At 65.2% G+C, this 16,021-nt stretch overlaps 1 protein-coding gene across 1 annotated transcript; it reads right to left on the bottom strand.

Moving 5' to 3' along the window:
• Nucleotides 1-1,641: 1,641 nt before the first annotated feature.
• Nucleotides 1,642-15,346, bottom strand: MMP17 (matrix metallopeptidase 17). The gene is made up of 10 exons (XM_081123269.1): nt 15,170-15,346; nt 9,280-9,412; nt 8,640-8,769; nt 8,159-8,442; nt 7,286-7,462; nt 5,959-6,058; nt 5,491-5,573; nt 5,253-5,405; nt 4,417-4,674; nt 1,642-3,927 (listed from the first exon to the last, which is right to left on the bottom strand). Exons 1-10 carry the CDS (start codon nt 15,296-15,298, stop codon nt 3,602-3,604), a joined length of 1,773 nt encoding a protein of 590 aa, XP_080979395.1. The 5' UTR covers nt 15,299-15,346; the 3' UTR covers nt 1,642-3,601.
• Between the last annotated feature and the right edge of the window lie 675 nt (nt 15,347-16,021).

The raw sequence follows: 16,021 nt of genomic DNA, 5'->3' as shown, positions 1-16,021 counted from the left end.
ATGCTCCCGTGTGCCCGTCTGCCTCAGTGCTGCCATCTGCTCCTGGGAAGGTGGCGGGAAGGGTGAGGTTTGGTGCGGCGAAGTCCTACCAGCCCGTGTGTCAGGGCTGAAGGTCTGTGTCCCTCAAGGTTCCATGTCGAAGCCCCAGCCAGTGGGAGGGTGTTCGGAGGCGAGGGCTTTGGGAGATGATTAAATTTGGGTGAAGTTACGAGGGTCCGGACTCCCAATGGAATTAGTGTCCTTATAAGAGACCAGAGCCTTCTCTGCCACCTGAGGACGAGGGAAGGAGGCGTCTGCCATCAGGGAAGCAGCCCTCCCCAGGAAGGAGCCAGCCAGCACCCCGACCTTGGGCTCTCAGCCTCCAGAACTGGGGGTCGGTCTGTCTGAGCTCCCCCAGTCTGCAGCGTTTGTTAGAGTCCCCTGATCTAAGGCCAGTGCCTCAGCTTCCCCGCCTGTTAAATATATACTGGCCCCCGAGGTCACTCGTGGTGACGTTCTGTAAATGTGACACACACACACGTGTGTTTGCTCACAAGGCCGAGTCACGCTCGGGTCAGCCAGCGACTGTGCCCGGTGTGTGCCGAGTGGGCCTCCACGGCGACCTCGCCTGGGGCGCTGGCCCTCCCTGCTGTGGCGCGTCCTCCGACCTCCTTCCAGGGGATCTCTCTGGGTCTGTCACCATGGCTGCGGGGTCCCCCAGGGGCTCACAGCTTCTCCAGGTCGAGCCAGCAGCACAGCAGGGGATAAAAATAGGCTTTGGCTGAAAACCCACCATTTCACATGAAATCTCCAGGAGTTTCAAGGGTGACTCACCTAACAGCAAAACACCGTGTGCGGCACCTCTCTGTGACGTTCCTGACAAAGATGCAGAACCGGAACTTATCTGAGGACACCTCAGGCCGCGGACACTGAGGGGAGTCTCCAGGACAGCCAACCTGCGGCCTTCAGACCTTCCCAAGCGCCAAGGTCATGAGGTCACGGGAAGGCCGAGGAGCCGTGCCAGGTCGCAGGGAACAAAGCCACGGGCAGGTGAGTGCACCTGCGATGCCAGGTTGGTTCGTCAACAGAGGGTATTGGGACAAGTGCAGAAGCCTGACTGGGGTTTGAGGAGTCACGTTATGTCTTGATTTGACCTTGGGACAAAGTCCTGGTGCGCAGGAAATGCACAGGGATGTGCGGGGGGGTCGGCACTGTGTTCCCAAATGATTAGGTTAAAAAAAAAAAAAGGTTCTTGTACTCTGCCTGCAACTCCTCTGTAAATGTGAGATTATTTACAAATTTAAAAATATACACGTAGCCCTAGCCGGTGTTGCTCAGTGGTTGCGCATCGACCCACGGACCAAGAGTTCACGGGTTCGATTCCCAATCAGGGCACATGGCTGGGTTGCTTTCAGCTCGATCTCCACTAAGAGGCAGCCGATCAATGACTCTCATCATTGATGTTTCTCTCTCCCTCTCCCTTCCTCTCTGAAATCAATAAAAACGTATTTAAAAAAAAAGACGGGGGAAGGGGAGTATCCTGTGGGTTAGTTCGGGGGCCCAGGCGGAAACTGCCGACGTCATTGCTGACTCGTCCCTCCCGGACCCCACACGAGGTCACCAACTCTGTGCCTACGGTTCATGTCCTCACACAAGACAGAACTGGTGGGAAAGTTTTATCAGTGTTTGGCTTTAACACAGTAGAAAGACCACCCCCCACCGTGACAGCCGGGCTTCTCACAGACCTGCGCCCTGGTCTGCTCTGCCCCCAACCTCTCGGGGGCCTTTCCCCAAATGCACGGGGCTCCCTCTGCAGATGGAGTGGGGCCAAGCTGGGGGAGTGGGCGGCAGGGGCATCCTAAATGAGTGGGGAGGGACCCCCAGTGCTCCTGGTCTAGTGACAGGCAGACGCCTCTCCCGGCTCCAGGGACCAGGTGGCAGACAGATGGACGTGGGAGGTGGGACGTGGCCTGGCGCCAGGCACCCCGGGTTCTGCCTCTGCTACCTGGGCGCCAGGTGTTGGGCACCCTCCCAAGGGGTAGGGCTGCTCCTGCCCCTGCCTTGGGCCAGTGGGGAAATTCAGTGATAACTTCCTGTGACCAGGGCGTGAACTCAGTGCCCTACAGCATCTTATAAGCCACCTCCACCCCCCACCCAGCAGGGCTGCAATTCCCAGCGGAAGGGCACAGGGCTTTCTGCTCAGCAGGCCCACCTGCTCCAAGGTCTGCACCTGCTGCTCCTGCCTCAGCCCCGCCCCTTCATGCAGGACCAGCTCCTCCTCCCTGCTTCTGCTCAGGGGGCCTTCCAGGGGCCCCCAAAGCAGTTTATGTCACTCTCCAGGTGGGGGCTCCCGCTGTGAACCAGCCCCCGGAAGTTCTCTGAGCTCACCCGACAGCGTCAGTGACTAGTCTCTTCCTAACTGGACCCCACATTCACTCTGGGTGTTAGGAAGCCCCTCCCGGCCCAGTTCACACCCCCGAGGAACACTAGTGAATGGCTCCCTGCTGGGCTCCTGACCAAAGGGCTGGGCTCTCCTGCCCCTCTGGGTGGGAGGGAGGCTGCCGTCCTGGACATCCTGTGGGCGGCAGGCTGGGTTGGCAGCCACACCCCAGGTGCCTCCCGAGGACCGGAGACGTCTCGCTTGGCATGTCCCGCACACACAGGCAGGTCCTCCATCAACGGGTTTTGTCAAACGTGCCAGAGCATTGGATCTGAGACCTGATGGGGCCTCGGGCTGCGAGCAGGAGGTTCATTTCCTGAGCCGGCCTCCACTTGCCCATCTGTGAAATGGGAGTAATGACCCTGGGGACACGGAACCGGCAAGGAAGTGCTGGAGAGAACGGTGCTGGTGAACGGAGAGGGGGAAGTGACCACTGTGAGGCCCTTCCTGGAAGCCCCCGCCACCTGAGTGCAGGTGAGTCTGGGGTCCAGGCCTAGAGGGCAACCACCCACACGGCCCCTGCCTGGGGGCATCAGGGAGCTGAGCCTGAGCAGCTGGGCAGCAAGGACGTCGTGTTTGTCTGCAGGCATCACGAGGAGTCCAGTGGTGGCCTCAGCGTGGGGGGCTCCTCTGAGTGTTGGGGGCTGCCCTGAACAAGGCAGTGGCAGGCCCTCTGGGATGGGGGGCAAAAGCCCCCATGGGTGGGCAGAAGCACCAGGGACCGCGGGCAGTGTGGACGCGATGAGGGTGGTGGTGCTGGCCGGGCTGCGCTCTCCAGGCCCGAGTGAGGCCCTGGCACCTCCTGTCCCGTCCATCAGTGGAGTTCTGTGTGACCCATCTCTGCTGGTAGGATGGACAGTCTCCCTGTCCCCACCCAGGGCTTGACGGCATCTCCCAGACTCCCAGCTGGCAGTCGGGCCAGGGCCAGTAGAGGCAAAAAAGCAAGGGGATGGTGCTCCTGTGTTCAGAAGTCAGTGCTGACCGGCCAAGGGCCCGTGCCCCGGGCCGCCTCTCTGCCAGGGAGACTGAAACGGGGGCTTTGTTCAGAGGCTGCAAGGCCGGGTCCCCAGGCCACATGCCCCCTCTTTGGGAGCTCTTGTTTTAGGTACTGGAGGGTGGGGGCACCAGTCCCTGCCCTGTGTGGCCCCTGGCTGTGACCCATCCGTCCTGCCGCAGCGGCCATCAGAGCGCCAGGGCCCAGGCCGCTCTCCACAGGGTGCTCAGCGGCGGCAGCAATGTGGCGGCCAGCAGCGGGCCTGAGGTCCCCGGGGGATGGGAGGCCAGGGAGCTGCAGGCGCACACCTGGTAGCCGTCCTCCGCATGGCTCCGGTCATGCTGTCCTGGTGGGGCGTGGGCCCCCGCCTCGCCCTCCGAGGCCTCGTGGTCGGCCTGCGCATCTCTGCAGACCAGCCAGTCCCGGGCCGTGGACTGTGGGTACCCGGGGGCCACCGCCAGCTCGCTGTCCAGCACCTTCCAGTACTCCCTGCCACGGAAGAAGTAGGCAGCCCCTGGGGAGGAGAGGAAGGCAGCTGAGCTCCACACTGCAGTGGGTGGCATTAGGGCTGGTCAGGGGAGCAGGACTGGTCTACAGGGTCAGCATCTCTGTCTCAGCCCCGGGGCTGGAGCCTCGGGCTGGGAAAGCTCAGGGAGCACCTGCAGGTAGAGGGATGGATGAGACACACTCGGGTTCCTTTCCTACTGAACACTATGGAGGGCCCACTACGTGCCAGGCTGCCCTAGGTGTTGGGGACGTAACTCTGAAAACCAACCAGAAAAACTTGTCCCCATGGAGCTGCCCCTGTGGGCGCAGGGGTCAGTCTATACGGCGAGGCCTGGGGGTCATGAGGGGACAGGGCGTGGCACCAAGGCAGCCACATCCAGGCAGGCAAGGGGACCCCTGGAAGGTCAGCAGCTCCTCCCAGCCACCCTCTCTCCATCCCGGCCTACAGGTGGGGAGACTGAGGCCGCACCCCGCCCTCGGGCCCCGCCTGGCTCACCGTCCGACCAGCGCATGGCGTCGTCCAGAGTGCTGGGCACGCCCCTCCAAGGGGGGCTGCGGGCCGGGTGGCCTGGGTCCATGCGCCGGGTGTGTTCATCGTAGCACCAGTACAGCTGGTCCTTAAAGAAATAAGTCTTGTCATTGTGGGCCCAGGAGAAGGCGGCGTCGACGCCACCTGGCGGGAGACCGAAGTCGGAGACGGGCCGCGGGAATCCTTCCTCTACGTTAGTGTCCTTAAACACCCAGTATCTGTCTCCTGGGGAGAGAAAGAGCCAGCTGGCGCTCAGCCCACCCGCAGGCGGGGGCCCCAGCCCTTGCTTCTCCCCCACCACCCTCCCGAGGCGATCGTCCCTACCCCACAGTACCTACAGTCCTCATGAGTATTTACTGAGTAGCTCCGATGGGCCCGAGCACCTGTCCAGTGCCGGACAGACACCTGCCCTTCGAGTCCAGCTTCTTCCCACCTGTACTTTGTCTCCTGCATCCTAACCCCTCACTGGCTCCAGCCTCCTCGCCCTCTGCACTCAGCAGGACCTTTCCTGCCCCAGGACCTTTACACAGGCCGTTCCCTCTGCCTGGAACACTGTTCCCTCAGGTCCACCTGGAATTAACTTCCTCATCACTTGTGGCTGCTGATCGCGTGGCCCCCACAGAATGAGGGCGGGGGTCTTGTGTTTTGGCCCCTGGGTACCCGCAGGGCCTCACAGTGCGGGCCACAGAGTAAGTGCTCAGCAAACATGCACCGGCAGGTACACAAAAAACAGGCTAGTCTCCGCTCTGCGCGGAGCAAACCACAAGCTCCGCGGTCCTGAGAGCAGCCCGGGGGGTGCCCACCTTTAAAGAAGACAATCTTGTGGTCGATGGTGCGCTCGTACACGGCGTCCACGCCGTCCAGGTGCAGCGGCAGGCCCCGCCAGAAGCGGTGCATCTGTGCTGGCTGCAGAGACACCAGGTGCCGATCTCGATTCAGTCGCCAGAAATACTTGCCTGCGGGATAGCCAGCGTGGCTGCAGGTGGCAGGCTGGGCCCAGGGCCCCCCTTCCACCCGGGCGCTGGACCCCGTGGGGGTTACCTTTGAAGAAGAAAGCCTCGCCGCGGATCTGAGCCACCGCATCAAAGTGTGTGCTGCACCTGTGAGGCACGTCCTTCCTGGGCCTGGGGACAGAGAGAGCCTGTGGGCAGGGCAGCCCCCATGCTGAGCCACTGTGGGGCAGCCACTGCCACCCTGCCCACCCCATGCCCGGTCTGAATTCCTGACCCATAGAATCCTAAGCTTTTGATGGTCTGATGTTATGGGCAGGGTGCTTGTTACGCACCTGTAGGTGACTGGGACAGAGGCCGGGAGGACCTCCCCCATGTAAACTCAACACCTCTGCTCGCCCAGGCTGGAGAGCAAGTGTCCCCCCCAACGTCTGGGGGGAGTTTAAGGAACAGCGCACAGAATTGTGCTTTTCTCAGGACAGTCAGGAGCTCAGGACACCACCTGAGTCACTGCTGGGGGGGAGGAGATGCTGCAGAGGGGACAGGGGCTCACACTTACGGGGTGCTGGACCGGTTGTCAGGGGGTTCTGGCAGGAGGGGAGGCTCCTCAGGCTCTGCAGTGTCTGGCTGTGCAGTGGGGGACACGGACTCCCGCACGCCTGTGAAGACAGGGAGGCTGCATGGAACCCAGCTTGCCCGCCTCCCTCAAATCCCAGCACCCTTTCTGAAACATCAGGGTGGACCCGAAGCTGCTACGCGGACAGGATACGTTTCCCACGTATCCCCAGAGTCCGGCACCAGCTACTGTGTGAGCTGGACAGGCCCAACTCCCAGCTGGAGCCAGCGACGAGTCCCGAGTCACAGGTGCCTCAACCCCCCTGAAACTCCAGTCCTGGGCACAGACCCCGAAAAACAGAAGACAGGTGTTCAAACAGAAACTCGTGAGTGGGTGCTCAAGGGGGAACGGTTCCTAATTAGTGGCCAAAGGTGGGGACAACCCAGACGTCCCTCGGCGGGTGGACAGAGAGAGGAAATCACTCTGCCCTAAAAGGAATGAAGAACTGACACCTGCCAGGACCCCGAAAACAGGTCCCTCCGTGAAAGGAGCGGACACGGAAGGCCACGAAACGCCCAGAACAGGCAAATTTATGGCGATGGACAGAGGCAGAGGGTGGCGGCTGGGGTGGCAGTGACCGCTGGTGGGGACGGGGTGGGGACGCTCCTGGAACTAGAAGAGGTGGCGGCTGCACAGCCCTGTGGGCGTATAAACCTCGTCAGGTGGTGCAAGTTGAAATGGTAAACTTTGCAATAAAATAACCCGGAGGGTGGTGGGTGCTAGGGAGAGCACGCAGGGAGGGGCGGCCTGGAGGGCGACATTGGAAGTGGGGGGCGACATCGGAAGTGGGGGGCGACATCGGAAGTGGGGGGCGAACAGGGGTTCACCCCTCCTGAGCCGGCCCCCAGGTTGGCCTCCTTCCACTGCATTTCCCACGTGCGCCCAGCAGAGGGCGCCCTGCAGCCTGCCCTGGCCAGTCCTGGCTGCGGCCTCTACTAACCTCACCTAGGGGGCGACCCAGCCTCGGCCTTCCCACCACTGAACACACGGGGCCCAGGGCACCATCACGCCGGCTGTCACGCCTGAGGCCACCTAGGGCTTGGACACGGAACTGTGCCCAGGGCGCTGGGCTCTGGGGCGAGTCTGGGTCCCCAGGCAACAGCACCGCGTGTGGACTCCACACACGTGCGGGCCAAGTGGGGCACCGGGACGGTGAATGTGCGGAGCGGACACAAGGAGAACTCAGCTCCTGTGGCTCTGTGCCCAGGGGGTCCCCAGCCTCTGTCCCCACTCTCGGGGTGCCCATGCCGGCTCTGTGGGGAGCACTCACCGTAGAGCTGCCAGACGCGCACACGGTCCGCGTAGGGGAGCCCGTAGTGCAGCGGGTCGCCCACCGGGCCCTGGTAGTAGGGCTGCATGATAGAGCGTGTGGCCGCCACGTGGCTCAGGCCGATGGCGTGGCCAAACTCGTGCACAGCCACCGCGAACAGGTCCATACCGTGGGCATCTAGGGACACGGGGAACAGTGAGCCACGGGGATGGCTGCCAGGATGGGATGAGCTCGTGCGCACAGAACCGGGTGTTGTGGGGGTCAAGAGCCCGCTCTCTACAGGCCAGCTGGTAAATCCGTCAGGTCTGGTGGGCCATCCGGACCCCGGGTTACAGGGACTGTTGTGGGACTCCGGGGCCCGCAGGGTGAGGGCTCTCATGAGGCCGGTGTGTGGACTAACTCCATGTGGTCCCCTTCTCCCCACCCACATCCACACCCTGTACCACGTGGCTCCGCCCTGGTCCCTGCGACCTCTCTGGCCACTAGGACTTAGCAGGAGGGATGCCGTGCCCAGGCCTGTAGTAGCCTCACAGCTCCCGCTCCCTTCTGGAAGGTGAGACCAGGACAAGGACAAGCCTGCTCTGCTCGGCCAGTCAAAGGACACGAGAGCCGTGTCACACCATCCCAGGCCTGCAAGCCCAGCCAGGCCCGGCCAGGCGGGGATCCCTGCCAGAGACACGGGGTGAAGTCGGCCTCAACTAGAACTGCCCGGCTGTTCTCGTGAGTGGACAGGTGTGCCCCGGGGTCTGGACGCCTCAGGGGGCCCTGTCGGTTTCTCCATCCTCACAGGGTCAGTGTGGCTCCCCGCAACGTCCCAGGGTCTGTTGGGGCCCCTGGGTTATGCAGGGTCCCCAGGGCTCCGCCCGGATGCACCTGAGGACCGGAAGGTCCAGGCCTCGTCATCATCAAAGTGGGTGTCCCCTGCGGTGTGGTGGTCTCCGGGGAAGAAGGCGTGGGCCACGGTGCCGCCAGGGCCATCGAAGGGGTAGCGGTCGTTGTGGTCAGCCGTGGAGAAGTCGATCTGGATGTCGGCGGTGCTGCCCGCGACCTCGTGGAAGTTCAGGGGCGTGATGTCGCTCCAGACTTTCAAGGCGTAGTGCATGAGAGCACGCACTGTGTCTCGGCCCAGGGGCGAGTCCCGCGGGAACGTGCGGACCCTAGGGCAAGCGGGGTCAGAGCCGGGGTGAGGTCACCAGGACAGGCCAAGCGCCCCCACCCCCGGCTCAGTGTGCTCCCTGGAACGTCCTTCCCCGGGGCTGGGACAAACCCCTGCGGTCTGAATCTGGGTGTGGGTGTTTTAGCAGCCCCACGGGACACTAAGACTGGGACAGGCCAGGGGAGCCCCGCCACCCACCTCCATGACAGGTTCCTCTTGTTCCACTTGGTTGGGGCTGGAGCCTGGCGCCTCCTCCGAGCTGGGGCAGCAGAGGGGAGGTCGGGCAGGGAACAGCGCGGGGTTTTCATCAGTGCCAGGGTGGCCTCGTCTGCAAGGGAGGCGGTGCCGGGGGTCAGGAGCCAGGCCCAGCTCACCCCCGCCTGGGGTCCCCAGCAGCCCTGAGGGCTGTGTCCCTGGCTCCTGCAGGAGATCTGGTGGGGATGGGGTCACTCAGAGCATTTACTAACTCATGGCAGGGCCATGACCGGTCGCAGGGGCCCCCCCGGGGACCAGTACTGCCAACTCTTCCCGCATTACATGTGTCTCCCCTTCAGAGGCCAGGGGACAGACGTGTCCCCATCAGCCAGCCCTAAAGAGGGTCTTTACAAAGTCTGAATTCATTGCCAACATGTAAAAAGTGGGGTGTTCACTAAACCTCCCTCCCCAGATTTCTGGTTTCTCTGGGGAAGCTGGGAGTTTGGGCAGCACATGGTGGGACTCCTTGGTCATGGTCCAGGAACAGCAGGCCCATCCCTAAGCAGGCTGGTGGGGGGGGGGCACAGGGCCTGGAAGGGAGGGGGCATTGGGAGAGACCAGGAGGTCAGGCTTTGGGACTGACCTAGGACTCCGGTGGCCTCCAGGCCCGCAAAGCGCTGCATGGCCGCAATGGCCTTGGTCAGCTCCTCCTGTGTCTGTAGCTGCCCGGTTGCGGGGTCCGGTGGGGGCAGGTAGCCGAACCTGATCAGCCACTCCTGAGGCAGAGAGAGTGAGGGGTGCAGGTGGGGGCTCGGGCGGGGGCGGCACTGCTGTGAGGGGCAGGCCTGGTCAACCCCACCCCAGGCCTCCACTAGCCCACGGACACCTGCCCCCTGCCTTCAGTTACTGTGCAGACAGCTGCCGAGAAGCAGCTTCATAAACCTGAGGCCCCCACCGAGGGGGGCACTGGGCTGAGACCCCGGTTTCTGGATTGTGGTCCTGAGCCGCGCACACACGGTGGTTAGGAGCCCAGACTCTGGAGCCAGGCTGCCTGGGCTCAAATCCCACTATTCCCCTCGGCCACCTCCTTCAGGGGCTGGTGAGGGGGGGGGGGGGGGGGACCTTGACCCTACCCACAGGCCTAGCCTGGGGGTCTGCGCCCTCGATCCCAGACGTCCCACCCTCCTGTGTAGGCCCCTCTCCCCACAAGCGGAGCACCACCAGCCAGTCCTCTCTCCCAGGCCCCTCCAGCTCCGCCTAGGACCCCGAGGCCTCTGCAGGGGCGGTGGGCTCCCGAGCCCAGCAGGAGCATGGAAACAACTCCCAAGCTCGCCAGAGGGGACCCCAAGGACAGTCTAGCAGCAGGGCGAGCCCCTGGAAGGTTTGGGGGGGCAACGCTGCCAGCCCCCGCCTTCAGGTGGACACACAGGTAGAGGTGGGCCTGCAGCGACCACGGACCCCCCCCAGCAAGGCGCCCACAATCCTGCTGCGAAGGGCCAGTCAGCCCCACCGAGCCAGAAAGGGCAGGGAGGGGGCGCCTGGGGGCCGGGCATCTAACCCCCCCCACTCCCCCCACGCCCACCCCCGACTTGCCAGCTCATCCCGATCTCAAAGGACGCAGGAAAATTGCCAAATGCTGAGGTTAATTTTTTTCCTGGCAGTTAATACATTTTGAACCATCAGAGGCGGCGGGGGCGGGGCGGGGGGGGGGGGCTGTTAACTGGAGCAACAGTGGGTCCGGGTGGGAGCCCGTCCCGGAGGCTGCAGGGCGCCGGGGCCGCAACCCCCAGGCCCCCCCAGGCCCCCAGCGGCCACGAGCCCCGCCCCCGCCGGCCGGGCCCCGCCCCCACCTCCCGCCGTCACCAGGGCACCGCCAGTCTCCAGGGCAACGGGCTGCACGCCGGAGGGGGGTGCTGAACCTTCCAGAAGGGGGGAGGGGAGGTCAGGGGGAGGGGTCAGGGGGAGGGGCCAGGGGGAGGGGTGGGGAGGGGGAGGGGCGCCCAACCCCAGTGGCCGCCGGTGGCCACCCCAGCCTGGGAGACGACCCCCTCCAAGGGGGCCCCCAACTCAGCCGGTCTGCGGAGCGGGAAACAGGCCCAGGCACCCCGCTGCCCCAGTCACCGCCAGTGGCTCCCCCGTGCCCCGGTTTTACATCTATCACCCGTGGGCACCACGTGCGTCTGTGCCGGGCGCTAACAGATGTCCCGCGCGCCCCAAACGCCCTCGTGCCTTTGGGCACATTTCCGGGGCGCAGCCCCCCGGGAGCGGCCCCTGCTGATCCCTCGCTGCACAGATGAGAAACCGAGGCCCAGAGGCGGCGGCGGGCCGGCTGAGCCTCCGCCCCCCCACCTATAGCCAAGCATGGCCCGCACCTGCTCCCTGTCCGCTCTTCACCCTCTGCACCCCATGGGGTGACCGTCACCTCCACTTACAGCTGAGGAAGCTGAGGCCATGACGACTGACCCGGGGGTTGCTGGCTGTTGGGATGATTTCAGATCCCCCTCTAACCGCCCATGGACAAGTGCTCACAGTGCCAGGCGCTGGGGCGACAGCGAGACCCCGCCAGGGAGACCCCACTCTGCCGCTGTCCTCTGGAGCGGAGTCTCATGAGGACCCAAGAGGAACAAGGGAAGCACTGCCTCACGAACAATAACTACCACGAGGGGTCCTGACCGCTACCCACGGCTGGACACGTGCCTGTGGTCACACAGCGAGCCCGGGGCTGTTGGGCTTCAGGGCCTATTCCTGCAACGGCTGTGCTGTGGTGGAAGTGAGGGCTCCTACCTGGGGGTGACCTGAGGGGTGCGAAACAGCTGGCCACGTGCCCAGCGGCTCGTGCAAAGGCCCTGAGGCAGGACCTGCCTGGGAAGTTCAGGGAGCAGAAAGGGAGGGAGATCTGAGAAGCAGGTGTCAGTCTGTATCCTGTCCAAACCCGTCTCATCCCTCAGAGCTGGCTGGTGCTGGAGGGCAGCCCAGTGGCTGTCAGCTAACGAGTGACAGATGCATCACCCTTCATGTGCACCCAGCATCTCACTGGAAGCCCAGACTGCCATTAATGAAGAGACAGAAGTCACGGGCGCCTGAGCACCTTTGGCAGTCCCTGAGGACAGCGCCGTGTTGGAGAACACTGCAGAACCCCGGGTCCTCTCAGCCATCCCTGTCCGCCTCCCCTCAAACGTGAGGCTCCCCTCACTTCCCGCCGTGAGCCGTTCAGGGGCATTGCCCAGTTAGCGTCCTATGGCTCTGTCCTCTTGGCCCCATTGAACAGACGAGCAGACTGAGGCCAGCGCTTGGTCAGGTCCCAGGCTGGTGAGCAGCAGCCTGGGACCCACACCATGAAAGGGGACCTGGCGCCCTCCGGGCTCAACCACAGGCGTCCAGCACGGTCCTGCCCAGGCCACACTGGCTCCCACACCAGAGTCCACAAAGACTTCTCAGTTCCTCAGCCCTGGCAGCCAGCCCACAGCCTGAACTCACTTGTTGATGGTGCCTGGGGGTGGGAGGGGCTTGGGGAGCAGGCTGGGGGTCTTAGGACTTGCTGCCCATTTATATTCGAGTTCCCCTGGCTGTGCCAGGGGCCTTGGAGCAGAGGGTTGCTCTTTTCTCTCCCCGTCTCTCCTCTCCGTTAACCCTTCCCAGCTCCTTGGCTCTTGGCTGAGGGCATGTGGCCAGTTTCTCCATTGCGGCTGTGAGGGATACGCCTGGTCTCCTGCCAGGCCTCTGACTCCATCCTGAGCCCACATAGGGTCCACAGTTCCCTTGGGCACTGGGTCCAGAAACCACAGCCTGAGGCCAGAGTGATGAGGGTGACAGTCACCCCTGCCACCCCCCTCACCCCATGCCGGCCCCAAGAGGGGGACAGGGTGCTCCCAGCAAGGTCCTGGCTCCCACCCACCATCATCACCCCTGCCCTGCTCAGCCCCTGGGAGCTCCCGGGTCACTGAGGGTGCTACTTGTCCCAGCCACCCTCACGCACAATCTCAGCCACAGACCCCTGTCACCCTCTGGGTGTCAGACAGCCAAAGTCCTACCAAACATAGACTGTTGCTGGGAGTAGAACACGTTTCGAGGGCACATTGGGGAAATCTGCCTGCAGGCCCCATGTCGCATCAGGCCTGTCCCCCGGGCCCCGGTCCTCACACACCACCTGGCAGGTCCACGCCAGCCCCCTGCTGAAGGCTGTGACATCGTGCAGTGAACCTCGATGGGGCAGACGGATACATCAGGGACCGTCCACGAGGACAGACTGAGGTGGAGACCGCAGGCACACAACCGTGGCAGCACACTGCCATCCACAATTACAGGGCCCGAGGCCCCGAGGCCCGGACACTTCTGTTTTTTTGTTTTTGTGCCCCAACGGGGAATTGAACCGGGGACCTTTCAGTGTCCAGGATGACACTCAACCAACTGAGCCACCCCAGCAGGGCCCAGACACTTCTGGAAGGATCCCAGGGAAAGGGGAGACAGACAGACAGACAGACACACACACACACGGCCTGAGTATTTTGCTCCTGGTATTACCTGCTCAGAAAGAACGAAAGACTCGGCACAGCGGGGGCCCTTTTGTCTCACTCCACCAGCCTGACAGCCACCACGGGCCGGGCACAGCGGCCTCAATCGGGCTTTGTTCCCAACTAAAGCCGGGTGGCCGGCCACTGCTCACGACCCTGAGCCGCTCTGTCTGGATGACGCTGGGTCACATCACAAAGGGGCCCTTCTCCTGAGAATCCAGTCAGCGGGCCCTGGGTGGTCTACAGAGGGGGTGGGAAGGAGCCCCTGCTCCCCACAAATCCCGGGTGTCTCGCACCCTCTTGCACCTCTGGGGCTCAGGCTCTGAGGTGTCACTGCCCCCCAACCGCCAGCAGAGGCCGCCCTCTGCCCACAAACCAGCGGGCGGGAGGGTCCTGGCCTCCTAGGGGTCGAGGCTCTCCCAGCGAGGGCAGCGTCCTCTGCTGTCCCCACCGGGCCCAGCGCCAGGGCCCTGTTGCTCTGGGCTCCAGGCCGGGAAGCCACGTGCGCTGTCCAGCACATCCCACAGGGTTCGGGCTGGATGACCCCTGGGTGCTGCTGGGGAACCCATGGGAGCAAGGGGAGGAGGAGACTCCCAGGCCAAAGCCGGGAGGAATGCGCCCGACCCCTCTCTCTGGGCGGCGGGGAGGAACTTGGGAACTGCCCTGGGTCTGATGAACGAACTCGGCTGGACGGGGGGAGCTCCATCCCGACTGGGACCCCCGTTAGCCTTCCAGGCCTGGGTTCTACTCTCACTCAGCCCAGACCTGGAAACACCATGTCCCCAGACCCGGCGCCCCAGGAGGGGATCCGGGAACCCCCAGCTCTGAAGAGCCGGGAGGAGGTGGGTGAAGGTGCACAATCGCAGGGGCAGCTTGGCTGGGAGGAAGCCAGCTGTGGGGTCCCTCAAACGTCTGGATGCGGGGCCCTGGCTGCACCCTCCCCGATGGCTTCGAGGGCTGGGACGGCCAGGTGGTGCTGGCCAGAGCCTGTTTCTCACCCAGAACCTGTGGCCAAGTCCCGCCAGGCATGGAGCTGCAGATGCCACCAAATGCCCTCGGCTGCCTGGAACCCCCCTGGAGCTCCCGAAGGCCAACGGCGCTGGGAGATGGGCCGCCAGCACCCCTTTAGGAGACTGGCGGTGGATGTGGGGGCGGGAGCGCCCAGTGCCCGGGCCCAGGCCCCTCCGTCTGAGCGCAGCCAGGGCAGCTGCAGGGGCGGAAACCTCAGAAGGAGTCTGGTGAACGCACCGGCGCCCAGGCCTGGTCTCCGGGGCACGGGGTGGCAGACCCGTATAGTCTGATCTAAATCTCCCAGGTCCACAGGAGGCGCCAAGCCTGGCGGGCTGCACGGCGGAGGGGCTGTGGGAAGAGGCCGCCGCCGCCTCCAGTGCGGCTCCCAAGCCAGTGGGACAGCTGGTGTTGGAGGGACGTGGGCGCCGGGGAAGGCGGTGGCGGGCTGCACCCGAGCCTGGGGCCGGCGGGGGACCCATCACGCTCAGGACAGGGCCATGGGGGCGGCGGGGCCAGGCTGGGCGCCCGGGCAGTGGAAGCGGGGGTGGCGTAGGGCTAAGACCCACGCCCGGCGGGGGGCTCAGGGCCGGCTCCCTCGCTCCCCAGCACCCTCCACGGAGCCAACTCGAGAACCCTCCGCGCTCGGGCGCCCACACTCCGCAGCCCCGGCCTTCCCTCGGTGTGGGTGCGCGCCCCTCTCCCGCCCTTCCCCGGGAACGCGCGCAGGGCGCACTTCTCCCCGGGCTGCGACGCCGGTCCCACCCGCCGGGGGTCCCCTTCGGGGCCGCTCCGAGCCGGGCACGGGCTCGGGCCGGGGGACCCCGCTTCCCTCCGCGGGCTCCTGCGGCTGCGGCGCGCTCGGAGCGCAGGGGGCGGGCGCCAGTTCCCAGACGCGGCGCCCGCAGGTCCGGCTCTCGGCCCGGCGCCGCCCCAGCTTTGCCGCCGGGGAAATGGGTGCAGGGCGCCCGAGGGGTCCGCCCGCCCGGGACCGCCTCGCGGCTGCGCACTCACCACCCCCAGGCTGAGGTCCTCGGCGCGGGGCGCGGGCGCGGCGCAGCCCCCGCGGGCCGCCAGCGCGAGCAGCAGCAGCGGCAGCGGCAGCGGCGGGACCCGGGCCCGAGGGCGCGGCGGGCCGGGCATCGCGCTCACACCGGGGCGGCGCGGCGTGGACGTCCCCGCGCCCGCGTCCCGAGCGCCCCGCGCGCTGCTCCCGGCCGACTGAGCCGCCCAGCGGAGGGCGGGGCGGGGCATGCTAATGTATGCTAATAAAGCCGGCCCCGCGCCCCGCCCACCGCCTTAAAGGGCCCGCTCCCTGCGCCCCGAGCCCCGCGGGGATGTTCGGAACCCCCGCGCCCGCCGCGCGATTCCCCCGGGGGCGGGGCGGCCCGAAGGAAGGAGTTTGCCCCGTGTCCCCGCACGGTCCCTGGCGGGTGGGTGCAGGGTCCGGGGTCCGGGCCGCCCCCCCGGGGAGCTGACCCGGGATCCCGCCCAGACCCCGCGCGTCAGCCGCAGCGCCCAGCGGACGCCAGGTGGCGCCCTTGGCCCGCAGTGGAAGCGGCTGGGGGCTGGGGGCGGGGAGCGGGGAGCGGGGCGGAGGCCGTGGGGGGGGGCTGGGGTGCGCGCGGGAAGGGGAGGGGTGCGCTGGGGTGAAAGTTTGGGAGGGGCAGGGGTCTCTGGCGGGGCCAGCGAGGGCGGACGGCCTGTGGTCACCGTGGGCTTGGGGCGGGGCGGGGCTGACTTTTTGGTAGTTCCTGCGTGCGAGTCCGGCGCATGCTCGGAGCTTCCCGTGTTAATCGCGTTCACTTCTCACATCCTCTGCTTAAAACTAACATTCCCGTTTCGAACGAGGAGACCGAGGCCCAG

This window comes from Miniopterus schreibersii, assembly GCF_964146895.1.
Source record: "Miniopterus schreibersii genome assembly, chromosome: 20".
NCBI lineage: Eukaryota > Metazoa > Chordata > Mammalia > Chiroptera > Miniopteridae > Miniopterus > Miniopterus schreibersii.
This window is presented reverse-complemented; position numbering and strand designations above follow the sequence as displayed.